Source organism: Neomonachus schauinslandi, chromosome 4, assembly GCF_002201575.2.
Source record: "Neomonachus schauinslandi chromosome 4, ASM220157v2, whole genome shotgun sequence".
NCBI lineage: Eukaryota > Metazoa > Chordata > Mammalia > Carnivora > Phocidae > Neomonachus > Neomonachus schauinslandi.
Window position 1 is genome coordinate 42,568,921 of NC_058406.1, and position 27,512 is coordinate 42,596,432.

The 27,512-nt window shown below is 53.2% G+C and overlaps 2 protein-coding genes across 2 annotated transcripts; one reads left to right on the forward strand and one right to left on the reverse strand.

Annotated features, from left to right (window-relative positions):
- On the forward strand, nucleotides 1-4,305 carry LOC123324552 (dynein light chain Tctex-type 4-like). Its single transcript, XM_044913878.1, has 2 exons — nucleotides 1-102; nucleotides 3,973-4,305. Exons 1-2 carry the CDS (start codon nucleotides 1-3, stop codon nucleotides 4,303-4,305), a joined length of 435 nt encoding a protein of 144 aa, XP_044769813.1.
- A 3,763-nt stretch (nucleotides 4,306-8,068) lies between these two features.
- LOC110575301 (NADH-cytochrome b5 reductase-like) lies at nucleotides 8,069-27,442 on the reverse strand. The gene is made up of 7 exons (XM_021684330.1): nucleotides 27,415-27,442; nucleotides 24,273-24,564; nucleotides 23,264-23,412; nucleotides 20,368-20,455; nucleotides 16,563-16,667; nucleotides 12,893-13,096; nucleotides 8,069-9,319 (listed from the first exon to the last, which is right to left on the reverse strand). Exons 2-7 carry the CDS (start codon nucleotides 24,558-24,560, stop codon nucleotides 9,116-9,118), a joined length of 1,038 nt encoding a protein of 345 aa, XP_021540005.1. The 5' UTR covers nucleotides 24,561-24,564; nucleotides 27,415-27,442; the 3' UTR covers nucleotides 8,069-9,115.
- Between the last annotated feature and the right edge of the window lie 70 nt (nucleotides 27,443-27,512).

The window sequence follows — 27,512 nt, forward strand, 5'->3', positions numbered from 1 at the left end:
ATGTCTCAGAAGAACAGATGTGCCAAGGACCAGGCGTCCCGGGAGGCCCCGGACAAGGACGTGACCTTCACAGCCTCCGGCTCCCGGGCCAATGAGAAGAAAGTGAGGAGGGGGGCCAGGATCGCCCCCTTTGGTGGGGCCTTCCAGGCCCTGGGTCCTTCCACACCGTATCTCACTGAACCTCCCAACCACGCAGGGAGGGGCTACTGCCCCCATAGCAGAGTGGAGGAGCTGGGCCTGGCGAGGGTGTGCACCCTCGCTCCTGGGACAGGGCGAGAACCAGGGGCCAGGCAGAGAACGGGCCTCTCAGAGCCCTGCTCACCCTCAGCAATGCTAGGCCACTGCCCTTAGCCAGGGTTTAGTGGAAAGGGTGACGGGTCTCGGTTCAAATCATCCTGGGTTTGGACCCGTGTTTCACATCTGAAAGGTAATGTAATTTTAGGCAAGTCACTCACTTACCCGTGGAGCCCCGGTTTCCTGGTGTGTGAAGGGGGTTTACTAATCCCGCTCTCCATCTCTGTGGGCTGCTGCGTGGATTAAATGCAAGGTCTGAGAGGCAAAAGGGCTTTGCAAACTGTGAAGAGCTGTGCACCATCGGTGTCTTGGGGGGCTACCCTAACAACTGGGGTGACCGTGATAGTGAGCTAGGTGGTGGGCGAAGCCCTTTGTGTAGGTCAGGTCGTCTCCTGTAATCCACACATCCCTCTAAGTAGGCCCCCCCATCGCCCAGTGCACAGACTGGGGCACAGTGATGACCCAGGATCATAGTCCTCCTAAATGGCAGGACTGGATTCCAACCCAGGACCATGGAGCTGCAAGGCTGGTGCTGAGTACTGGGTGGGATCCAGCAGAGTCTGACCGAAGGTGAAGGCAGTCCTGGAAGGATTTACAGGGCCAGGAGCAGAGGGGTGGGGGAGGCTCAGGAAGGAAGCCTCCTGCTGGCCCAGCTTCTCTCCTCCCCTCTCTTTGATGGCCAATTAGTCCAGCTTCTTTGGCAAGCCAGGACCTTTAACAAGGTTCAAGGTTACATACAGGGGAAACTACCCTGGTGACCTTCCCTGCCTCAGGAGAGGCGGCTAGAATGGCGGTCCCAGGATTACAACCTCCAGGGAGGTGTCTGGAGTGTTCTACGGCCTCCTCTTACCCTCTGGGCCCTCATGTCCTTCTCACCCGCCCACCACATTCCACCTCTTATACCTCCACCCATCCCCACCCAGAGCTCAGGCTCCTGGGAACCTTCCAGAGCCTCCTGCCTTGCACTGGATACCAAGCCTAAAACCTCCCTGCCCCCCAGCAATTGTTGAGCTCCTATTGTTTCAGGCACATTCATATCCAGTCATATCCAAGCTATGTGACCTTGGGCAGGTTCCTTAACCTCCCCCTCTGTGCCTCAGTTTCCTTATCTATAAAATGAGAATAATGAGTTAATATTTGCAAAGTTTAGAAGAAGAGTACCTGGCAAGTAGTACATTCTATTTACTAATATATTTAAACAAAGGTAAAAATCTTTACAAGAATTTTGCAAGGGAAGGATTACCAAGCTCCATTTTATGGTCTGGTAATCAGAGCTCAGAGAGAGTTGCTTTTATTAGTTCATTTATTCAACAAGCATTATGGAGCACCTACTGTGTGCCAGGCCAATGCTCAATATTTTGTGCACTTTATCTCACCTCACCCTCACAGTTCTGTGAGGAGGTGTTAGTATACCCCAAGGTTTCCAAACCCCTCCTGGGAGGCAGGACTACCCTGGGGGAGACCCCGGGCGGCTGATTGTTTCCCCCAGCACCTGATCACTGGGACAGAAGCGACCTGTATTTTATCGGGGCTTATTTCAGCCCATGGCATAGAGTAAGTGCTCAATAACTATCTGTTGAGAGAAGGGGTAAAAGTATCCCTAGCTTACAGATGAGGAAAGTGAAGTTCAGAGTAATGAAGCGATTTGCCCAAGATCACGCAACTGCTCAGTGGTGGAGTTGGGATTTGAACCTAAGTATAACCAGCTCAAAAGCCCGTGTTCTTCCTGTGACACCGATTCTACCCACACGGAGGCCCATTTTTGAGGAGGAAGATGAGGTCTGAGCTGGTTTGCAGACTTGGGTCGGAGGGTTGGAGATGCCTGGAGTGGCAGAGCTGCGGGCTGAGACCCATGCAGCCTTTTTCATTGAGACCCCTGGTCCCTCCTGCCTCCAACCTGTCCACCTGGCTTTCTCCTCAGGCCACTGGCCATCCTGGTCAGGGAAGCAGCGCTCCCTCATCAGGTCCCCCATTAAGAAGGGGGGCCCCTGAGCTTCAGAAATTCCAAACGCAGAAGGGGCCACGCAGCCTCCAGGGCCTCATCACAGTTTACTGCTTGAAAGCTTACCTGGGAGTAGAGGTGAGAGGGAAGGGTGCAGAGAGGAGGAGGGGTGGGGCGGCCTGAGGAGGAGGGTGGGACGGGGCCTTGGGCCATCTGGGCTTGGAGGAGACTTCAGAGAGCAAGTCCAAGCCCCTTTCCCACCCATTTCTTGGCTGTGGAAACGGAGGGCCAGGGAAGGCAGAAAGATGACAGAGCCTACCTTCACAGAGTGTCCAGGCTCTTTCACATTTATTCTAATAGCTTCTGTGACACTGGGGGACTGCAGACACCTCCAAAGTCAGCGTCTTCAAGAAGCCAGCAGAAAGCCTGCACACAAGCAGGCGTTCAGAATGCTCGCTGAATACATGAAGGAAGGAGTTACTTAGTTCTCAGAATAATCTGGTGAGGTAGGACTTACTATGCCATTGAGGAAACAGGCTCAGAGAGAAGGGAATTGACAACAGCATCGCAGGCTGCAGGGAAGTGATCTCCAGACGCCAGGGACACATGTGGGGTGGGCACCAGAGTGCAGGGGGTTGAGGAGCGAAGGGAGGTGACAAAGGAGACCCTGCAAGTTGGAGGCAGCTCTTCAAGGAGAGGCTGAAAATATGGGAGGAGGGAGGGAGGGCAGAGAGGTTGAGAGACAGAGAGTGCGTTCTTCTCTGGAATAACACAGAGGGAAGGCAGGCTATTGCTGGGTTTTGTTGAGTTGTCATGGGGGAAACTTGGATAGGCTTCAGGGCTGGTTGGATGGAACCAGTAAAGGCCTGCTGGAGATCCCCTGAAGCCCTTCCTCTGGAGCATGGGAGGCAGTTCCCTGAAGGTGGTCACGGGCCTGGGCGTGAAGGTTTGCTTCCTGGCAGAGAGCCCTGCTGCCCTTAGAGGGGGCAGAGGAAGGGGATCAGGGCTCACGGAGACATTGTGGGCCAGGAAGCACTGCACACTTTCCTTACACCATCTCAACCCCACCCCATGGTCATGTGACTCCCATCAGCTCATTCATTCATTCAACAGACGACACGTCAACATTGACTGGGGAGACACGGTGCTAGCTGGGGTGGTGGGGAGGGAGCAGGCAAGCTACGGACCCCTCCCGTCACGCAAGAAAACCACTTTCTCCACCAGGTGCTTTACCTCTTGAGCATCTGTCCATTTCTTTGCCTATGAAACAGGGAAGCTACTGCTCTCTAAAGATCGTGAGCACTGAGATACCTTAGCGGACCCTGTTCATGTACCACCTCTGCCGCTCACGCACCAGGAGGAAGCTGCAGAAAGTCCCTACAAGCACCTGGCTCCTGCATCTCTCGGCCTCAGGGCCCCCTGGCTGCCAGGCACTGAGCCCACCCCTGGGAGGCCACAAGTGTGGGGAGTTGGTGCCCTGGAGCAAGCCTCAGCCCCCTCAGGCACTTACTGTAGGCTGAGCCCCTTAGAAGCCAGGTGAATCCCTGTGCTCATAAAGTTATTCTCTGTGTTCCTGGTTCTACGCTCTAGTTGCCATTCCACTGTTCCAAATTGTACGCTCCAACGTGGGGCTCTATGTTCAACAGAATTGGCTTCCAGCCCAAATTCGATATTCCTTGTTGCAAGCACCCCCGTCACCTCCCTCCTTGCCTCCTTCCAGGAGCCCTTGTGGTCAGCCAGGCCAGAGGCGAAGTCCCCCCAACGTCCGGGTGGAGGAGCTGATGCAGGCTCACTTGCCCCTGAAGCTGGCCGGTATGGCCTCCCACCTGGCCCAGTATGCCCACCTGGCCGCTGAGCTGACTGCTGCCATCCGGGACCCAGTTAAGGCTGTCAGCCCGCCCCGTTACAAGCAAGTGTGCTCCGTCAGCATGGGGAGCCAGGGGCAGGATGATGCAGTGGCCTCCAGCCAGAGCCTGTGGGATCCACGTGCAGACAGCTTTGCCACCTCCCACTCTGTGAACCCCACGCTCTTCTGTGTGGCCCTGGTCCACGCCATCTACTTAGAGTGAGCCCTGTGGCATGAGGGTTCCGGCCCCATGGGGGCCCTGTGCTAAATACTGGCTAGTCGGTGACCTGCGCAAACAGCACCCCCCGGGGCGAGGCCCGCGGCTCCCACAACTCACGGTCCATGCGAACGAGAAAATGAATGCGACACATCTACACTGCCCCTCCTCAGGCCACGCAGACCACACCAGCTGCTGCGCTCGTCTGCCTCTGGCTGGAGTTACGTCCACCACGTGCAGCCCCCAGCTGGCTGTACAGATCAGAAGCTCTCAGGGGCAGCTATCTGGGTCTTTGATTAATAAAAAATGGGAGATAAATGAATAATGACTTAATACATGCAATTTGGGATCAAAATCTTCCAAAGTATGGGGAAAATAGTAAAAAAGGGAGGGTTCTGGAGAGTGGAAAGTTTGCGAACGAGTGCTCTTCTCAGAGGCCAGCCTTGAGCCAGGCACTTGCTGGGGCCACCAGGGAGACAAGAGAAAGGAGGGGGCTGGGCTCTCACACCCGCTCTGTGAGAGGTGTGTGCTCGAGCACCACACGCGTTCCCTTCAGCCTCACATAACCCTGGGAGATGGCGCAACTGTCCCCGCTTTGTGGATGAGTAAACTGAGGCTCAGAGAGGCCAAGTTATTTGCTCTGGATACTTACACAACTGGCAAGAGATTTGAATCTAGGCCTGCCTCACTTGAAAAGGAAAACAAATAAACAAAAGAGTCCCAAACTGTGGTATATAGAAAGTCACTCCGGTCTGTGTTTACGAAGGAAAGCAGAGGGACAAGCAGAGGGAACAGCATGTAAGCTGAGTGCCAAGGTTGCGTCTCCTACTTACTATGGTACCCGGACCAGGGCACACAGTAGGCACTCACGACAGTTTCAAATGGAAGCTGGACAAGCCTGGAGACATAAAGGGGCATAGCCTATCCTGAGGGGGTGGGGATGACTGTGTTTAAGCCTCTGGTTTCTGAAGCAGCGTGACCAGGCGCACTTCATCTTCTTTTTTAAATCTTTCATTATGGAACGATTTCAAATACAGAAAAAGCAGACATCAGTGACCCCATCACCCAGAGTCACCCGATGTTCATATCTGGCCATATTCATTGCAAATGTTTTTATATTGAAGCGATGCAGATAAAAAAAGACTGCTCACCCCACGCCATCCCCAGAGGTCACTATCACCCTTGCAGTTGGTGTATCCCCTTCCTGAGCATTTGGCATTATTTTGTGTTTTTAAACTTTCAAAATATTGGTATCTCACTGTACATTGCCTTCTACAATTTGATTTTCACTCAATTATGTTTTAATTGAGTCTACGTTGATACATGTAGATCTAGTTGGTTCATTTTAACTGCTATGCGTTATTTTACTGGATGAATATAGAACAATTTATTTCTCTATTCTCTTATTGATGGACATATGGGCAGTTTTTATTTGCTATTTCAAATGGTGCAGCAAAGAAAATCTTTATACGCGTCTCCTGGTGCACTAACGTGTCACATATAACCTTTGTAACAACTGCAGCATGTTGGAATTTGTGCATCCCAACGTCACCTTGTACAATTGCCTAATGTCTTGGAAGCTTGGTTTTCCTCATCAGTGGATTGGGGTAATAAAATAGCGTGCATCTTGGGGACAATATGGCACTTCAACATAGAGAAGATGCATTTTGCAACCTCTGAAGTACTCCATGTATATTCCCTGTTTATTATGCGGGTATTCAACATTCAGGATGTGCTGAGCACACTCCCACACTGGGGACACAATGCACAGGCCCCAGGACAGCCCCATGATGTGCTCACCTGCGCATGAGGCAGTCAGAGCCGCCGCCTCAGCAGGATGCACAAGAACCTGCTGGCCAACCTGGCCTGCAGTGGTGGAGGCAGGCGTGGCTTCAGAGGGGAAGGGATAGTGAGCTGAGTAAGTCCTCAGGGGACGAGGAGCCCAAGGCGAGTGGAAGAGGGGAGGGCGGGAGGGTGGCCCAGACCCAGACCCAGAGGGCAGCAAATGGGAAGGGCCGTACTGACACGTGAGCAAGAGCATTGGGGCAAAACCTGAGAGCTGGACGCAAGGGGCCAAGGATAGAAAGTAGGTCTGGAGAGGCAGGCAGGGTTTTGACGCTGTATCCTAGGGCAACAGGGAGCCACTGAAGGATTTTCAGCAAGGGAGTGACAGGCTCAGATCTGCAGGAGATCTGCTGTTCAACACTGTACCTCCAGTCGACAATAATGTACTGTGCACAAACTCTGTTAGGAGGGTAGCTCTCATGTTAAGTGTTCTTTCTTTAAGTGTGATGAGGTTTAATTTTTTTCTAGAGAATGGAGAGGGGTTGTGGGAGCCTAGGTGAAATGCTCTTAAACTGTCCTGGAAAAGTCAGGGAAGGCTTCCTGGAGGAAGAGGCATCTAGGCTGGGACTTGAAGGATGAATAGGAGTTGGACCACGCACAGGCTCCAAAGGCCTTCCAGAAAGTGGTCGCTTTTCTGTTCAGAGAGTTGCTGCTATTCTTTTCTTCGATCTCCTGTTGAGTTCATAGGCGTTCAGAATGGTTTGATCCCTATCTAGCTGAATTCCTGGAACCAGACAAAATTTAGGTCTCCTACTCCTCTGCCATCTTGCTCCTCCTCTCTCTCATGTTAAGTGTTCTTATCAGAGTTGCAAAACCAGGTCTGGTGGCAGTATGGAGGGCGTGAGGGGAGAGGCTGGGAGACCATCGAGGGGAACATAGAAGTGCTGCAGGCAAAATACTGAGGGGGTCAAACTCAGGCAGGCGTCCTTTGGCTGCCATCACCCTGACGGCATGCCCCCCCCCGCCCATGCCATGCAGTGGGTGTGGCTTCATCAGGAGGGATGGGCAGAACTGGCTAGCCGACAGAGGCTTGCCTCCAATTCAGACAGTCCATCCTCACACACCCCAACCGGTCCCCTTCTAAGGCTAACTTACCATCTTGCAAGGCAGGAGCTTTCCAGTCTCTGGACGATATGAGCCTTTTGGCATACTGGTATCAAGGGCATGGCTGGGTCTTCACCATTGTCCCATGATAAGAGACCCCACTGTATCCAGACTGTATGGATGCCCTGTGAGGTGAGGGGAAGGGGAGGGTGACACATTCTAGGACAAGAGGGGCTGATGGTTATCACGGAGCGGCTGTGTCTAATGTCTAAACACCCAACATACAAAATGGGACAAAGACACAAAAGAACTGCCCCAGACCCTCATTTCTTATGTGGGGACTCCCTACCACCCCTAAGTCTGAGCGTGAAACCTCTGGCACTGTCCCCCAGATGCCCACCAGGGTTATTTCCTGGACATGGCCCAGCTTGGAGATGTGCCTGCAACTTTTTGGGCCCTGCGTGCAGGAAAACCCTCTCACAAATGGAGGTGACTGCAAACCCTGATATATCAATGGGATGAACACAGAACTGCTCTGGTTGCAGGGAGCCTGGAGACCCCGTGTGGCTGTCCCCTCATTGCTGCCTTGCCCGGAACCCTAGTGTCCTACAGAGCCCAGTGTGAAAATCACTGGTTACCCAACTCTCCATACAGGCGCCACCAGGGGACCTGGCTTCTCATGCCAGCTCTGCGGCAAACTGTTTGACCTTGGGCACGTCTCTTCGCCTCACGGGGCCTTGTTTTCCCCATTCGCACAATGAGTCTAATAGACGGGATGCTTTCTGGGGTCCCGAACTTTAATTTCTGGTGTGAGGAGGGCTGTGATTTCACGACCATAAAGTTCTGATTCCATGGTCCTCTGATTCTGAGATTTCATGGCTTAGTATTCCCGCCTGCTGCCAGCCCCGGCTGAGGCAGCACGGTGGAGGCCAGGCGGTGGAAAGCAGGATTCATTACGGAGCGCCAGGTCCAAGGGGAGGGCTTGCCCCACGCAGGATGGAGGGGCGCGGTGGGGAGGGCAGTGGGGGTGGAGTGGAACCAGCAGCGGCTCAGTGGGCAGAGCAGGGAGAGGGACCCAGGTCTCCTGACTCCTGCTCTATCTTTAGATCTCCATAGCAACCGTCACCAGGGCTCCGGAGCTGAAGGCGGGCTGAGCTGGCTGCCTAGAGGAGCGAGGGGCGCTCGTTTCTGTACCTCTTTTGCTCAGGAAAGGACTCTGGGCTGGGCTCTTGAGCCAGGGAAGGGAGACTGAGAGCGAAGCTGTTTGCAGCAGGAAAGGCCTGGGACCCAGTACAAAATAAAGGTAGTCCAGGGCTCACCTTGCCCGGAGAATGTGATCAGGTCGCAGAACCCGAGACCGCTGTGTCAGGCTTGAGGCACAGGAGGTACATAAGGCAAGTTCCTCCTCCAAAGAGCTCTTAGCTACCCCTATGGTCATTCCCTAAACACTCCGCAAGCAATGCAGCTGAGCCAGCCCTGAGGCCACAGCAGGGACACGCAGCTTCCAGGGAAAGGTTTTAGAACAGGCATTTCTAGGGCAGGGTGGGGTGGGAGTCCCAAAGCCCTCCAATCTGAGGCACCTGGGAAGCTCCTCCTGCACCTCCTCCAGCGGGCTTCTACTCATCCTGGGGCTTGGCATGGACCAGGCTTTCTCCTCGGAGTCCTCCCGGACTCCCACGCCCCCTCCCTGGGGCTCCTGCAGCCCCATCTTCCCTCCACACAGCAAGATGTCTGCCTGAGGGAGGTGGCAACCTCGTGAGGTAGGGGAGAACTGCAGGTGCACAGAGGTAAAGACATTCACCTGAGGTCACCCGGCCAGTGAGCGGTGGGGCCAGGCCTGCACTCCATGTCTTCTGACTCCAGTCTGTGCTTCTTCCAGTGTTCCAGTGGCAGGACCCGGGCCTGGGCTTTGGAAGGGAGGCCAGGGCTAGAAGAGGAAGTAGGAGTCCTTGGCCAGGCCTGCGCATAGCAGGCACCTGGCCATGTCCTTGGTAAACTCGGCTGAGCCACAGACCAATGCAAATGGCTTTCTGCGACAGGAGCCAACCAGCTCTTCAATCAGGCCCTGGGCCAAGCGGCCAAAGCGGGTCTTCTCCCGGTAACTCCAGGGAAGCTTCTCCAGGGAGTTCTCCTGAGACAATGAGAAATCATGCGGGTGACTACTGGGAAGTCTTCAGAGTTCACGCAGATCACTGTCGAACGAGGAAACTGAGGCAGAGGGGTGGGAAGGCAACCTTCAGCTAGCCCTACCACAGGCCAGGGACTTCTTGGCACCGGGGCTCTGATTACCCTCATAACAAGCCCAGGGGCGGGGGGATGTGTATCCTCCCACAACAGGGGAGGCACAGCGAGGAGGGGGCGCATCCCAGGGCGCGCAGGGGGGCAGGCCCCACAATCCTCACTGCCTCTCGGGGGCCACTGCCCCTGTCTCTCCAGGGAGATGTTTTCTCCCCAAGACTGGGGGGGTCTCCCAGCACCTTTGTAAGGCTGCCCGCCACCATGACCCTGGGAGCGTAACACGTGTTCATGCCCTTACTGACGGAACAAGTACTGACTGAGGGCCACTCTGTGCCCGGCACGGTGCTAGGCACTGGCATGTGGCGGCTGCTTGAATCAGAAAAGCCTCCTGGTCCCGCTCCGCCTGCGTGTGTCGGGGACCCGAGGCAGCAGTGCCTTAACCGAGGGGGCCGCGCTATTTCTCACATAAAAAGGCTGGAGGTAGGATTCCAGGGTGCACGGTGCCCGAGTGACCCAGGCGTCTCTCTTTCTGCTCTTCTAGCCTTCGCTGGTGGCTTTCATCTTCGGGATTACGAAAGAAAAGCTCCACCTCCAGCTTACTTGGCGGAACGTCTCTTTTTTAAGTGAACATTCCACTGAAGTACAATATGTATAGAAACAGCACACAAATCAGTAAGTATATGTAGTCTGGAGATTTCTAACAGAGACAAGACACCATGCAACCAGCATCTAAACAAACAAAAACAGAACAGGACCATCCCCTCTGCAGACCCTATGAAGGCGAGCTTTTAGCTTCTGGGGCTAAGCAGAGAGATGCGAGGAGAGAGGGGGCTGGAGTCTAAACTCTGCCACCATGTCCCAGGTGAGTGGCCCTGACTTCTGTGAGCCACTGTGACAGGTGTAGGCCTCCCCTCGGGCACACTCACAGCGCCTCGGAGGCCCGCGCCGCAGAGCTCATCTGACGCCAGGGGCCCTCTAAAGACACCACTACAGTGCTCACAGGCCGTCCGCTCTGATGATCTGGATCTTCCCACGCCTCCTCCATGCTCTGACCCACCCAAAGGGTCCTTGCGGGCCAGCGGCCTCCCCTCCCAGTTCCCACAGGCTAGTTCGGGTTGGCATAGCCCCCCTCCCCCAACTGCACACCCAGAGATGCGGTGGGTCTGGTTGCTGCCCAGGTGGGGTGGGGGACCCCTAATCAGGGATGGCGCTGCAGGGTAGATGCTGTCAAGGAGGAGAGTCCCAGCTACGACAGCAGAAACACCTATGCCAGTCTGGCGGCTCTGGAGAAGTTGCCGGGATAGAGTCCCACCCCAGCAGAGAGATGTGAGGGGTGGGTAGGTGTTCGGTGAGCAAGTGGGGAAAAGTGCTCCTGGAAGGGGGAACAGCACCAGCACACGCAGGCCTGGCAGCCAGAAGAGCACGGTGCCCTTCTTCCAGTGGTGCCGGGACATGCCGGGAGGCGGGGCCGGGAGACGAGCCCACATATGTTGGTGCAGCCGTGCGGGCTGGGCCGTCATCCTGAGAGCGGTGCGGAGCCAGGAAAGGGCTGGAAGCAGGGTGGTGGGGGGGTCAGTGTTGCCCTTTTGGCTGCAAGATGAAGGGCCAACTGGCAGGGAGTGGCTGGAGGGGGAGATCTGTGGGGCCGCTGTGGCTGCAGCCCGGGCAGGCCAGGGAGCATCCTAGGTCAAGGAGGCACCTCCCAGTCCATGGCCCCTCACCTGCCCCTGCCTTTGACAGCCAGCCCACTCACCTGCCCAGTCCCAGGCCACTGGCATCATCAAAGCCCTGAGCCAGGGCTGAGGGCCCTTTATTGCTGGTCAGCTTTAACTCTGCCCTCAAGCCCAGGCTCAATGCCAGCTCCTCTGTGAAGCCCTCCCTGCTTGCCGCCGGCATCCTCAGCACCCTCCGTGTATCACCTCTCCCTGTGCTGTCTTATACCAACAGGCAGTGAAAGCAGGGCGTCTGGAGCAGGACCACCGGGGTTCACACCTATCTCTCCACCAACTTAGTCAAGGTTCTTAATCTCTCTGTGCCATCTCTATAAAACGGGCATGATGGCAGGACAAGCCGCCTAAGACTGTGGTGGGATTAAATGATTTAGCACACAGAGTGCCTAGAACAGTGCCAGGCACGGAGAAAGTGCTCAGTGAAGCCACCCCTGTGGCTGTCTCCCCACAGAAAGGCGAGTGCCTGGAGGGCAGGGCGCAGGTCCTCTTCATTTCCCTATCCCGGGCACCTGGCATGCGGTCGGGGAACAGGAAGGCTGGTCAACGGCTGGGTGATTCTGCCACTCTTCCCACCTTCCTTGAGCTGGCCCTCGAGCGGAGCTGACAGGGCCGCCCCGGGCACACAAGAGTTGGGCTGCACACTAGCCTTTGCCTCGTACCCCGGCCTTCGGCACTTCCTGCTGCTGCAGATGCTCACCTAGCATGGCCCTCCTCATGGTCACGCCACTGAGCCTCCTGTCGCATCAGAGGCCCACAGAACCTGGTCACTGAGGGTCCCAGACCCCTGGTACTGGGGAGGGAAACCCAGTTTCCTGACACCCCCCACCCAGTCATGATGGGGAAGATCACGCCAGTCTTTAGGGACACTCTAAAGCTGCCTCAAGTAGGAAACTGATGAGAAGGGTGCTCCAAAGTACTGGGCAGTGAGGCCGACCCTGAGCAACACAGACCGGAGGGGAGGCCCCAGCAGGGAGCCCAGCCCTGGGGGCGCACGGAAGAGAAATAAAGCTGCAGACCAAGGGGAAGGCAGCTCAGGGCCTGGCTTGGCATAAGGAAGGAGATGGGCCCTGACTGTGGAAGAGGGGAGGGAGCAGGCAGGGTGGCCGGAGTGCATGCAGGGAAGAGGAGTCCGAGGGGCAGGGTTGCTTCTAGTTCAAGTACCTGCAGCCTGGAGAGTCTGGAAGCAGCTTTCCTCCCGTGCAGGGACAAAGTGCTGGGGGAGGGGCCCGGATAAATGCGGTGACCCCAGATCCACTTGCTCACCAATCACTGATGGTGTGCGTGTCTACTCCGTGCCTGGCACCCTGCCAAGCACCGAGGAGTGCTTGGTGATCCAGACACATGATCCCTGCCCCGAAGGAGCTTATCCCGGCCTTGGGGACATCTGCGGCCTGGCCCACTGACTCCACATGCAGGCCCCAAGCCTGTATACCTGGTGAGGCCAGGGGGGAACTGGCAGGCAGTAAAGCATGGTGGGGAGCTCCAATCCTGGCTTCACCCCAGCCAGCAGCACGGACAGGCCAGCACCTTCACCTCTCGAGCGTCAGTTCCTGCATCCACTCACACCAAATGGAACCGGACCTGCCTTCCTTGCGGGCACAGGGTGGCAGTTCCCACTGGCAGCAGGGATTCCTACTGTGGCCCCTGGGGCAGGGAGGCCACAGCAGATCCTCAGGATGGGTGCAAGGGGCCGGCATAGTCTCAACCAGGGAAGGAAGTCAGCACGCTGGGCTCACCTGGCTGAGGACAAAGAAGGTTCGGACGTTCCAGAAACGGGCCTGCTCCTGGAGGAAGGTCTTCAGGTAGATGCCCTCAAAGGTCTTAAAGCAGCCGACCAGGGTGACAAAGGTCTCGTCCTCTGCATTGTCTGTTATGCTCTGCAGGATGGGCACCATGGGGGCCAGGCCAGTGCCTGAAGCCAGCATGAGGAGCTCACCGTACTGGGGAACAGAACGGGGAGATGGCAGGTCTCAGCCCACCCACAGCACAGCCCTTCCTGGGGGTCCCACCCGTCTGAGGTCCCCTCTCTATGTCCTCTTGTGAAAGTCTACAGCTTGTGAGGTCTGTGTCACAGAAATCATGGAATCTGGAGGCTGAACAGGAACATAAAATGCTGTAGCCCATCCTACAAGTGGCTCAGTTGCTCTCCTGTCCATCGCCACAGGACTTTGCTAACACACTTCTCTTGACAGGGAGCCCACTACCTCCCAAAGCAGTTTGCTCTGTTATAGGCTGACCCCCCCTTGCCAGAGAGGTCTTCCACCTCACGCTGAAACCTGCTCCCGCCAAAGCCTAGTCCACCACCCCTATCCCAGCTCTGCCCTCTGGGCTGCCTTCTCTGCCCCAGGGCAGCCCTGTAGAGATCTGAGGGCCCTGGCATGGATCCCTGAGCCTGCTCTTCTCCAGACTGAGATACTTACTATACATAAGTGCCCAACACAGTGCTGGCAGAGAAGAACCATGCAATGAAAGTGAATTTCTTCCCCAAGAGGCTCCAATTCCATCAAACCATCACTGAATCCACGAAGCCATCTCCTGGCTCTAGGTCTCTTTAAGAGGTGTGATCTTCTTTAAGGTCAGTGCTTTAAAGGGTAGTGCCTGCCCTACGCAGCAAGGTAGTCACCTCCTTCATTCTAGAGATTAGGCCTCTGAGAATGCAGTCCAGGTTTCCACTAGCTTTATCGACAGCTAATGCGTGTCACACGCCTGCAGGAAATACTTCCTCGAGTATCAGTCATGCAGACCTGGGTCTAAATCTTCAGCCATATGATCTGCCCAAGTGCTTTCACTTCTCTGAGCCTTGGTTTCCTCACGGGTAAAAAAAATAACAGCCCCTCCCCCACAGTAGCATGTGCCTCAGAATTGTCGTGGGGATTAAACGAGATGCCATCAAGATGCCTGGTGCGAATCCTGGTGCTCCACACAGCTCGACTCCTTCCCTCACTGAGCCCTGCTGCTGGCTGCAACACCCTGTCCTGTGTGCGTGTCCCCAGCCTCCTGGCCCCCAATGTGCGCGCTCCTCCTCTTTCTCCCACCACCACTTGCAGTCTCTTCTGGACAGTCTTCCCCGAGCCAATAGCATGTGAGGGGTCCTTCCTCTGCATCCCCACAGTCCTCTGTGCCCCCTCCTCACGACACCGGTCACGCCGTATTGCTACCATTTGTGTGGGCGTCTGTCCCCCATCACACGGTGAGCTTCTGGAGGACAGGGCCTTGTCCGCCCCATGTGTGGCCCCACATGGAGACTTGCGAATGTCTGGAAGGAACGCACAGATGCTCACATGCCAGCCTCACGGCAGCCACAAAATCCATCTACAATGAAGACGACTGCAGAGCAGCAAGACAGGGCCAGGGAGAGGGCCAGAACAGCCCTGCGCAGAACCACGCCTCAGCCCGTCCCAGCAGCCAAATGTTTCTGTGTGAGATGCCATCTCTTCTCCCTCACTGCCTGGCCCTACAACCTCCCGGGACAGGAAATGCAGGGGCTCTGCAGGGGGCGTTCTGTGGATGCAGGGAGGCCCCACCCAGAAGGGGCAGTCAAGACAATGTGCATCAGGTGTCCCCTCTAGGTCAGGGGGAAACAGGGACAATTCGGTCCCTGCTCTCAAGGGCCTGGGGGACACGGGGACACCCTCAGCTAAAATGCAAGCCTAAGCAAGGTTGACACTAGGAGCACGCTGCTGAAGAGTATTACAACCTACACACCCTACACGTCTGTAAAGCAGGGGTAGCAGACCCAAGAGCTGTGGTGAGGAGAAAATAAAATTTTAGCTTGGCAAGTGTGAACATCAGAGCCTGGCCCAGGTACGCAGCACCACACACGTGTCTCATAGTGTAACAATACTATGGTGGTGGGTGCGTGCATTGTTACACACATGTCCATGGGTGTGTACACGGGTGTCTCACCTGTGTGTGGAAGGGGAGCTGGAAAGTTCTCTGCCAAGGCAGTGAGACTGGTGTCACCAAAAGGTCCTCACCAGAAAGCTGTGTGTCCTGTGCCCCAGGACTTGACGTACCAGGACATCAGCCCAGTCGGGTAGGACTGGGAGCACTGGGTAGATGGCCTACACGTGTGCTTTCTTTTCTTCTTTTGCCTCTCTAAATCTGATTTTTTTTTTTTTGGTAATGTAAATGTACTGTATTTATAATAAGGAAAAAAACCAATAAAACTATTTTTATATTAAACAAAAATAATGGGGAGAAAGGAATGATTCATTCTTTTTCATTTGCTTTTCTTTTGCTTTGTTTCCTAATTATAAAAGTAATAGGTGCTCATTGTGGATGACTTGGAAGGTATAATGAAGAAAACAAAAATCACCCATAATTCTACCACCCAGAGCCACTGACATTGCATTGCATTTTCTTTTTTTTTTTTTTTTTAAAGATTTTATTTATTTGACAGAGAGAGAGGTAGCGAGAGCAGGAACACAGGCAGGGGGAGTGGGAGAGGGAGAAGGAGACTCCCTGCCGGGCAGGGAGCCCGATGTGGGACTCGATCCCAGGACCCTGGGATCATGACCTGAGCCGAAGGCAGACGCTTAACGACTGAGACACCCAGGTGCCCCGCATTGCATTTTCTTTTCATATATTTTCTGTGCATTTAAACTTGGTTTCCCAACCTGTTGTATATTCAGTTTTGTTATATGCTTACAGTATAAGCATATAACATCATTTATAAACATAATTTTAAAATCCAAGATAATATTCTATCAAGTACCTGTAACCCAGTGCACTTAACTGTTCCCCTGCGGCTGGATATTCAGTTTCCTCCAATTTCCTGCTATTACAAGTAAAGCCTCCACGAACATGTGCACAAGAGGCAGCATTTGGATGCTTTCCATAAGACAGCCTTCCAGGGGCGGAATTACTGGGTCACAGGATTTGGAGATTCTTAAGACTCTTGGTACACACTGCCAAGCTGCCGTCCAGATATGCACCAACTGATGAGAAATTGCTAATTCTTCCCGGGCACATCAGGGAAGGAGATGAACATGCCAGGAGGATGAGGGGAAGAGCCTTTGGGCTGGGGAGCAGTGGGCTCCCGAGCAGAGAGCTATGGCGTGTATTTAAGAGAGTGGTCTCCATGGTTTTGTAGCTAGAATGTAAAGGTGGAAAGATAAGCAGAGGGTCTGATGGCATAGGTGTCCTGAGTACCAAGTATGTGAGTGTGGATTTTCTAAGCAATGGGCCACCCCGGATAGTTCTAGAGCATATGCAGGCAGTTTTGTTTCTTAGTGCCCATTCCGTCTCCTCCCATGTCCAACCCCAAGGACGCTCTTGGGATTGGGCTTGGGCTCAGGAGGAATGGCACCAGTGCAATTCTACAGCCTGATGACACATGGAAACCATGGTCCTGGAGGCTCAGGCAGGAGGCGTCTCCTGAGAGCCTAGTGTGCTGGCACTGACCTGGTTTGCTTTATAGAAGAAATCGCCGAAAGGTCCTCGCCAGAAAGCTGTGTGTCCTGTGCCCCAGGACCTGACGTACCGGGACATCAGCCCAGTCGGGTAGCACTGGGAGCAAACACAGGGAGACCTCACTGGAACACGTACACGCTGCCAATACAAACCACGTCAGCCACTGATGTGCAGCCCTGCCGGCAGGCCGAGCACCTGGTAGGTGCTATCTCAGAGCATCCTCCTAGTCACCCCAGAGCTGGGACTGTCATTCCCAATGTTCAGATGAGGCCCAGAAGCTTCTCCAGAAGGGAAATGGTGAGACTGGGATAAGAACCACAGGACCGACAGCCTTACCTTCAGAGGTCTCAGACCCACACGACTATAGGGGCCCTGCACGTCACATTACACTGAGTAAAGAACTGGGTACGAGATGATTAATGGCAATTGACACTCACTCTCAGTATCAGGAAGACAACAGGGGGTGGTGAGGACTGTGGTAAACTGGTGAGTACATGAATGCTCCTTCTAAAGGAGGAGCCGCTTTGCAGATTCTGGGATGTAGTTTGTGGGGCTGATGATGCCCTATCTTCTGATTCTCTAAGAGGGGCAGGAGATCCAAATTTTCATGTAAAATCTCCTGTCTTTGAAATGTCAGAAATTAATTCTAAATTTTAAAACACTGTGTAGGCCCAAACCAAATATATTTCTGTGCTGCAATCAGTTTGCAGGCTACTCATTTGCAACCTCTGCGTTACCTGTCACTGTCTCCTGGCTGGCTGAAAAAAGTAAAGGTTGTGGAGGGGATTCCTTCATGGGGGTGGGTAGTCCACATTTCCTGCAGGCCTGCCCACTCTGGGCCAGGCACCATGCTGGGGCTGCAGGGAAGACAGATAGACCTTAAGCTCCATGAAGGCAGCCAGTGCCTGCACCTTGGGAAAGACTTATAAATATCTCAATGAATGAATGAATGAATCAATCAATCAATCCAGGTTCAAGACCTCTCCTCAAGGAGCTCACAAACTAGGAGCGATCAAAGTTTCATACCTTCAAGGTAGAGACTACCTAATACCCCATGAAAAGGACAGAATGCTGAAAGAACCCTGAGGAGGTACAGTCACTTCCAATGGAGTAGGATCAAGGATGGCTTCCTGGACGAGGCGGCATATGAGCAGGATCTTGTAGGTTAGGCAAGATTGGATTCACTAGGGACACCTCAGTGTCTACCTTCGGCTCAGGTCATGATCCCAGGGTCCTGGGATCAAGTCCCTCATCGGGCTCCTTGCTCAGTGGGGAGCCTGCTTCTCCCTCTGCCTCTGCTGCTCCCCCTGCTTGTGTGCTCACTCTGACAGATAAACAAATAAAATCTTTTTAAAAAAAAGAAGATTGCATTCACTAGGGATAGGAGCAGGAAGGCAAAGAGGGTTCTGGGCATCAAGTGTGGTATGGTCAAGGTAGGACAACCCAAGACACAAGAATGTGAGGGGGAGGGGGAAGCTCTGATAGGACTGGAAGGGTGTCTGGAGTGAGAATATAATCAAGTTTGAAGGAGACTGGGCTTTGGTCACCAGACATGCTTTTAAGTACCCACAGCTACCTCTGGTAGCAGCTCTGACTTTGTTGGGTACCATATGCATAAAGCAAGGGAAGTCCTCAGTCCTCCTGCAAGAAGTCTGGGTGGGAGGTTACAGTTCTCCTCCTAACTTGCTGGAGGCTTGTCTCCGAGCACACCTGTTTTCTAGCCCCAGTCTTGGGGGGAGGCCCAGCCCCAGCTGTGGCTTGAGCAGCCCTGTGGCACAGATAGCACTCAAGGAGAAAGGAGGGATTCTTCTGTGTCTTCAGCACCCACACGGAGCCTGCTTAATACACACTTGTTAAACAGAGCTGACACTGAACTTCTGTTCTCCCGCGTGGGATCACTTTACCCAAGGGGCCTTGGGGCAGTGATATCATCACTCTGAGCTTCAGTTTCTTTATCTGTAAAGTGGGATAATATGATCTACTCTGCAGGATGGTTATGAGGTTATGAGGTTGAAACGAGATGATGAATATGAAGAGCTGGAAAGAGTGCGTGGTGCCCAGAAGGTGCCTGAGAAATGGGAGTTCCTCCCTCTCACCCCACATGGGAGGGAAACCTAAAAAACCCGCCTGCCTTCCCAATTTGCAAAGACATTTCCAGCTCTTCCCAGCCAGCGGCTTAGGGATAATTAAGCATCTCTCTAAAGAGAGGCTTTCCGGTAAACGAAGGAGAAAATCAGCCTTGCAGCTGGGAGAGCTCCAGCTGCCCTGAAGAACTGTCTCCAGGCTTATCCTTTCAACAGAAACACACCCAGACAAGCAGCTTGGGGAAGCAGGCCATTTGGAGAGGATTTGTGGGATCTCCCAGACAAACAGTTGCGTGGAGAAGGGACCCCATCCAAGCTTCTGTGTGAGGGAATAAACACTCGGGCTTTGACGGCAGTCAGGGAAGGCAGGAGCCAAGACAGTGCTTGGGGCCTGGAGTCAGGAGGCCAGGCTCACTCACCGGCCACACTTCTTACTCCCTGTGGAGCCTGGGGCCTCCTGGGGTCTCAGTTTGCTTATCAATGCAAGGAGAATAATAATTCCCATCCTACAAGGGTGATAAACGATGGGAAAGCTATTCTTAAATATCAGTGTTCCCTAGAATTCTGTTTGGGAAATGACAATGTCGACTATATATTAGGTTGACCTGTATGAAACCACTGTTTCTGTAAGTCAAACATGTTAGAGTATCAGAAGTTTCATGTACTTCAACCTAATTATTTTTTCCACATAATTGGATCTTCAAGACCTCTTATACATCCAGTGCCGAGTCCTTGGGTCCTGGGGGGGTTGGGGGGGATTTGTACCCAGGCCATTTGTTCATCTCATCTCTGCCAAGGGCCCCACCCACCTCGGCTGCCCCCACGAGCACCCCTCCTCCTGCCCGTCAGACTGGGTACAGCTCCCATAGACCCTGTCTCGCCCCTCCTTGCCTTTGGTCATCTGTCCAGGCTGAGGCCTGGAATGCCACTCCCTGCCACTGTCAATTTGTATTCCTTCTTCAAGGCCCAGCTCCAATGCCCTGGCCCTTGTCTACTCCCTGAGAATGGGCTCAGGGTAGTTCCGTTCACAAGGTGCTCCACGCCCCACCTTCTGCCTGCTCACCCCCTTCTATTCCGGGACAAGCGACTAACAGCTCTCCCAGCTGTGCCTCCTTTGCCACTGTGCATGCTATTCCCACCACAGAGAGCTTTGTCCCCACCCTTCCCTCCTGGTTCTCCACTCCTTCACTTCAACACGCAGCTCAAACTCAGCTTCTGCTAGGAAGCCCTGCTGCCTTCCCTGCACCCCAGCTGCCCTGAACTGGGTTGGGGCCTCCTGTCACGGCATCTATCCCATCGTCCTGCCCTGCCCTGGTCTGGCCCCCTGTCCAAGGGTGGGCACTGTATCTGACTCCTCTCTGGAGCCCAGCAACCAGTGCACAGCAGGGACCAGGCGACCTGGCTGCCCCTTCCCCGGGGCCCATGAATAGCTGCGGAAGCGCAAGGGAACAGCATAACCTTTCTCAGTCTGAGCCTCCTTTTCCTAAAATCGGTGTCTATTGGGGTCTCAGGTGGCAGCCCCCCCCACCACCCCGGGAAAGAAGGAGATGGGAGAAGGCTTCCTTTACTCTCCCTGCTCTTTCCTCAAGCCAGCCTCCTCCCATGTGAACACTGGCTTTTCCCATATGGCTGGGCACCACCCCATCCTGACCCAGCTGCCAAACGGAGTCCAGTCCATACCATCTTAAGGGCACCCGCGTGGGTGAGCTCACCTTGATTAAAACTTCAAAGTATCCTTCTGCGTTGGCAGGGCTGATGGGCGTATAGGCTCTCTGAATTTCTAAGCCATCCACCTTCCCTCTGGGAAAGAGAAGTATATGGTCAGGCAGTCAGCCAGGCATTCAACAATATGCCAGGCTGGTGAGAACTGGGGCCTGGTCGTCCCCCGTGGTCCTCTCTGAAGGTGGAGCAGAGGAAAGGGGCGCTGGGCTCCCCCACTGCCACGTGCTGGCTGTGAGACCCAGGCAGGTCACTGATCCCTTAGTTGCCCCTCTGTAAAGTGGGAACAACAATGTGTGTCCCTGTGGTGTGGTTCTACTGGGATCACAGATGGGAAAGTCTTCAAAGAGTCCCTTGATGATGTCAGCTGTTTTTAGGACATCACTATGGTGTTTCCTGACCTCTTCTTGACCACAGAATGAGAAAGATAAAGACTGTTAACGTTTATTAAAACACTTACTACCATGTACCAGGAGTGTCAGAATTAGAAGGACCCTCAAAGGTGCCCTAGTCCAAAGCCTGACCTCATGCATGAATCCTCTCTATGATGTTATCAACAATAGGGCCAGGATGATAATCACAAGTAATAATAGTAGCAGCCATGTTGTATTAAATGACTACTATGCAGCAAGCATATCGTGCACATTATCTCATTTAACAAATAACAACCCAGGGGCGCCTGGGTGGCTCAGTTGGTTGAGTGTCTGCCTTCCGCTCGGGTTGTGATCCCAGGGTCCTGGGATGGAGTCCCACTCCCTGTTCAGTGGGGATCCCGCTTCTCCCTCTCCCCCTGCCCCTCCCCCAGCTTGGGAGCATGCGCACTCTCTCTCTCTCTTTCTCAAATAAATAAATAAAATCATAAAAAAAAAAACAAAAAACCCTCAAAAACCCCAATAACCCACATGAGGAAACCAAGGCTTAGGATGTTACTTGCCAGAGGTCATAGAGCTAAAATTCATCCTTAGCTCTGACTCCAGAGTCGGGTTCCTCACATAACACCTCAGAGCTTCCCAGGAGCACCCAAGCATTCCTCTTTTGAGTCCTACTGTGTGCAAAACTTTCTTCTTGGACATGTGGAAAGATTAAAAAGGCCCCATCCTGAGGCGCCTGGAAGGCTCAGCTGGTTAAGTGTCCAACTCTAGGTTTTGGCTCAGGTCATGACTGGCTCACTCAGGTCATGAGTGATTTGGACTCTGCTTGAGATTCTCACCCTCTGCCCCTCCCCCCCGTCACGCATGTGCGCTCTCTCAAATAAATAAATAAACTTTTAAAAAAAAATAATAAAAAATAAAAGGTCCCATCCTAATGCATCAAAAGTGGGAAGCTAGACTGAAATAGTCACGAAATGCTTAGGGGACAAACAAGGAAATAATAAACACAACCTGTGGCGTGGCATGGATGCAAAGAGCACCGTGACCTCTGCTGTCACAGAGGTAAACACGGACATGCTCCAGACGGAGGGACCACTCTCATCCGGGGAGCTTCAGGAGACCTCCTGGAGCTTTTGCTACCCTCCTGGGTATGAAAGAGGCAGGCCACCAACAGGTGGAAGTGGGGACAGGACAGGAAGGAATTCCAGGCAGAGGGCACAGCCTGGGCAAAAGCTCAGAGGCAGGAAATGCAGACCAGGCCAGGAACCGGTGAGTGGGTCACGAGGCTGGGGCAAGGCGCAAGTGTGAGGGAGGAGCAAGGAGAACTCGGTGGGAAAGAAAGCTGGAGCCTTGGGAGCCTCCTTGGCTCACCAGAAGGGAGCGACATGGTTAGCTCCATGTGTTAGGAATGTCGCTGGGGCAGCAGAGAGGGTGGAGGAGAGAAGCTAAGGGAAGGGAGTGCTGGGCATCCGACTTATGGATGGAGGGTTGCATGGGGCTGTGACTTGCCCTGGAGCCACTGGATTAGTGAGCTTTCACGACAGCCAGCCAGGACACAGGCTGGGCACACTGTGCACCAACACCAGGGGTTGGCATGAGGCAAGTGGCTACAGTGTGACCAGCAGCAAGACACTCTCCTCGTCCTCTGCCCGCTTTCTGGCTCCTCCCCTTCTTGCCAATACCACAAACGCTGGAGTTGCCAGGGTTCAGTCCTCTGTCCTTCCCTCTTTCCATACCACATATGCCCCCAAATGGCATCCAGGTGCCGGCTGATGACTCCCACACTCACATCTAGAGCTCATCTCTCTCTGCTGAGCCTCACACCCAGAGTCAACCATCTAGCAGATGCCTCCACCTGCAGTTCCCAAAGGGCCTTGTCCCTGAGCAGGTTGGGGGGGGTGCAGGGGGAGGGGATTAAGGTTGGGGGAGAGGGTAGCTGGAGGCTGGGAAGAGGAAGAACCTTCAGAAGAGTGGTAGAGTGTAGCTGGGGAGCCAGGCTGTCTGGGTTTGAAGTCTGGCTGCAGAACTTATTAACTGTGTGATCTTTCGCAAGTCCCTTATTCTTGAGGACAAGTGTCCTTCCTCTCAACTGGCACTAATATTAGATTAATACCACAGACTCTAGAGCCAGATTGCTGGCCTTCAAATCGTGGCTCCGCCATTTCCTAACTGTGTGACCTTGGGTAAGTTACTGAACCTCGCTGACTTCAGTTTCCTCTTGTGAATAATAACAGTACCTACGTACAGGGTTTTGTGAGGATTCAGTGAGTTCCTAGGTGTGAGCACGCAGAACTGTGCATTGGAGAGTAAATGCCATGAAAGTGTTTGCTGTTACTGTTGCTGCTGTTGGTTGTTATGAAAACACAATCCCAGAATCCTCTGAGTCAGGTAGTCTACGTTTATCTTAAAGGTAATAAATGGAGGCTTAGGGAAGGCTAAGCAAGTTGTCCTTGGCCACACAGCAAGCAAATGGCAAAGCGGGGCTGCAAAGCTTTGGCCTCCTACTCCCTGAGTGTACCGTAGGATGAGGTGCTGGCCAGGCCGCAGGCTGAACTGGCAGTTCCTGGGTAGTGCAAACCGAACATGGTAAGTGTCCTCGGTGAGTCTGTCCACGGCACTGATGCAGAAGGCCAGGAAGGTCTCTGGGCTCAGCTTGGACGGGCAGCTCTGCAACAGGAAAATACCCAACAGCTAGGACCTGGGGCACGACAGACACCCAAGCAGCCACAAGCAGATTTCTTGCTCCCCACCCCCGACAGGCTATCTATCTCTGTGGGAAAGTTTTCCCTGTAATAGAGAGCAGTCCCACCTCACCTCCCTTTCATGCTCTAAGAAGGCCTGAGGTTTTCAGACTCATCTCCCCCTGCTCAAAAGCCTTCCGCGGCTCCTTCAGCCCCAGGATAAAGTGCAGCCTCCTTGGCTGGACACTGCAGGGCCCCGTGGACAAACCTCAAGCCTCATTTTCTCTCCCAGGCATCAGATGCCAAACTTTTCTCTGTTCTCCCAAGAATACCCTGCTGCTTCCTATCTGGGAGTCTTTACTTGCTCGAGCTGTGCCCTTTATCCAGAACACTCATCTCCAATGTATGAAATACCTACTCATCCTTCAAACCTGCTAAAAATCCAGATCTGCAGAATTTAGAAATTGATGGGACCTTAAGATGCTCTAATCCAATATCCTTGTTTTCCATGTGGGGAAACTGAGGCCTGAGTGGTAGTGGCTTACTTGTCCAAGGTCACACCCTGAGCAGAAATTCAGATTCACGTCTTCTACATCTCAGCCCACTGCCTTTAACATTCCACCCACCTGCACCTCCTCCAGGAAGCCTTCTCTGAATGTCATGACTCACAGATCTCTCTCCTATAAAATGCCCAAACCTCATTCACTCCTGGGATGACCCCACGCCCAGCTCTGGGTCAGGCTTTGAACCTGGACCTCTCTGCCGTGCAGAGTCACTGTGCAGGGCAGGGGCCAGGCTGACACTGCCACCCCGACCCCTCTTGTCTGAGGAGCAGCCCTCCCTCACCTGGGACTCCTCCCCACTGAGCAGGCTCCTGTCCTTGCTGGCTCGGGCTGCCTCCCACCTTGCCAGCTCCCGGTGATAGAGGTCAAACACACAAGGTGAGCAGCCACTGCCACAGCATTGGGAGGGCAAGGGCTCCACCGGCCGAAGCTGCAGCCAGGCTTCCTCATCGGCATCCTCCTCCCTCTCATCCATCATCAGTGGGGCTTGACCAGCTTGGGAGGGACAACTTGGTGCTCTTCCCAGAACAGGTCTGACTCCGTGAGGCCCTGGGCCCAGGCCCTCCCTCATTGGCCTGAGAGAGGGAAAACATGTGGGTTACACTCTGGTCAACCTCGATTGCTCCCATTCTCCCTGAGGCCTGCAGGTGCCAAACTCCGTGTGAACACTGGGTCAGGGATGAATCAACCCTGAGACCTGCTGCCTGGCAGGGGAGGCAGGCAGACAGGGCACAACGATCAGAGCTGGTGCCTGAAGTTTCCTGACTTCTTCCTGTGCTTCGAGTGCTGGATTAAGCACTTCACATAGAAAAGCTCACTGAATTTAAAAATTTTTTAAGCGATAAAATACAACAGTTATGTACAATTTAATAATTATCAAAATTATTCAAAAATAAGTTAAAATGTTAGAAAGGAACACTTTTGTAACTACCACATAGTAAAGTACAAAGAACCTGGCTAGCGACCCAAAAGCCCCACATACGTGTCCCTTCCTGATCACCTCCCATCCCCCACAAAGTAACCATCATCCTGACCTTTGGTATAACCATTCCCTTGCTTTTCCTTAGTTTTGCCACCTTTGCATACAAACTTAACCACTATAGTTCAGCTTTGCCCAGTTTTTACCTTTACGTCAACAGAATCATTTCCTTTTTAAATAGAATTTTTTTTTAGATTTTTTATTTATTTTTGTGAGAGAGAGAGAGAGATCGAGCATGAGTGGGGTGAGGGACAGAGGAAGAAGCAGACTCCCTGCTGAGCAGGGAGCCCGATGCGGGACTCGATCCCAGGACCCTGGGATCATGACCTGAGCCCAAAGCAGATGCTTAACCAACTAAGCCACCCGGGCACCCCTTGTATCTGTTTTCTTTCATTCAGGTAAGTCACCTATCAAATTGCTGCATTTCATTTAATCTTTATAATGAGGCTGGTACTAGAGATGTCATTTTTTAAATGGGAAAACTTGGGTCGGGGGGGGCGTTAATAACTTACCCAAGGTCACCTAACTCCTAAAAGACAGAGAGGTCCTGTTTCTCGGTTACCAATCACTTCCCATGATTCCTAACCTTTAAGACCTTTTCTACTTTTCCTGCTTCCCATGTCCATTTACACTGGAGCTTCCCATGGTCCCAGAGGATGTTTCCAGTCTCTCCCGACACCATCCATCAGCACACCTGCCACCAGCTCTGATCACACCAGTCTCCCGCTTAGCAACCTTTAACAGCTCCCCAGTTGCCTCCTGGCTCGAATCCAGTCTCCTTGCCTGGTGCCCCAGGCTCCTTCTGATCAGAACTTGTCCAAATCCTCTTACCACTTGGTTTTAGAAGGGCAGTCCCTCTGTGTGCAATACATCTTTCTCTTATACAAGAAAGGTTTTGGTTTCAGAAAACTTGGTTCTACTGTTCATGAGCTCTATGACTTCAGGAAGGTTTAGCAGGCTGCAACCCCCTTGAAGGCAAGGATGATGTCTTATTCTTTCTGTATTCTACCACCAAGCACAAGCCTGGCATGTGGAAGGCTCCAGTGAATGGTGAGCGCTCATTCAGTTTATAGATAAGGTCTGAGAGCCAGGCACGGTGTTAGGTGCTGGGACACAAGACATAAATAGGACATGGGCTCTCTACCTTTATAGAGCTTGCAGCCTAGCATGGTGTTCTATCAATTCAACCCATTTTTATTTTGTGCTATGGACCAGGTATGTATGGTGAGTGAAGGAAGTCTGGAGCCCTCTTTATGCTTTTTTTACTCCTGAAGTTTTTGCAGGATAAGTGAGAGAAAGGAAAGCTCTGTTAATTGTAAATTGCAAGACAGCCTGAGGGTTATTCCTATCAGTATTTGCCTTAAACTTACCTTCTCCGTGTCTTAATTACCCTACTTTCTTTGGTATATTGGAAATTGGCAGGGAAGTTGGCCAAGTCTGTCATGAACTTTAAAGACCTGATTTCTGCCTCCTCCTATCCTCCACCTCTTCAGTCTAAGAAGCACTACCTTTAAGCCAGGTCTTGACACATGCTGTTGTCTCTGGTGGGATGACTCTCCCCACCCTTCAGGCCTTCCTTAAAGGTCACTTCCTCTCAGAGACCCACCCTGAACCTCCCCTTTCTCATTCTCTATCAAGTACTCTATTTATTTCTGTTGTGTATTGATTGATTTAGCATATATTTACTAGTGCTAGGCACTGTTCTAGGTGCAAGGGATAGAGCAGTGAGGAAGCAAAACCCCCTGCACTCATAGAGTTTACATTCTGTTGGAAGAGACAGTCATTAGACAAGATCAAAATGGAAAATGCAACATTTAGTGTTAAGTGCTAAAAAGAAAAACAACTGGGGAAAAGAAATAGGAAATACATGTGCGTATTCCAATTGCTTATTTATTGACTTTACTTGCTTTCTGCCCATACGCTCTACATTCTATAGCTATTTTATTCACCAACGCAAACCCAATGCTCACCACAGCGACTGACACACTGCAAGCGTTTGATAAACTGGTGTTGGCGCAAGGAGCAAAGCACACCTCCATAGCTCAGGCCTTGCTTCTAGGAGGCAGAAAGGGAAACACCGAAGAAAAGGGAGGAAACTAGCTCTCTCTTGATGCTGGGAAAGGGGCGCGCAGTCGATGCAGCGCTGGTGTGGTGGGCAGGGCCACTCTCGGGCTCGGGGAGGGGCAGCGGTCAAGGCTCCGCAGCAGTGAGAAGTTGGACGTGAGGCAAGAAACTTCAGTGCATCCACTACGGGCCGGGCGCTGTGCAGGCACGCTAACTTACGCATTTCTAACCCATTTTTACAGTGAGGGACATTGGGGCTCGGACGGAAGTGCCCTGCCCAAGCTTCAGCTGCTTGTAACTGGTCAAGGTTGCCCTAAATTCAGGTTTGAAATACTGGTATTCTACCCCTGGTCCTATCCCAGCATCTATCAAGACCACTCACCTACACACCTGCGCCTCCCCTCGAGCGATGTTCCTCCAGGTGCCGCCCCCACCCCGGGAGGCGGGAAGTGCCTAGCGGGGTCTCACCTATGAGAAAAT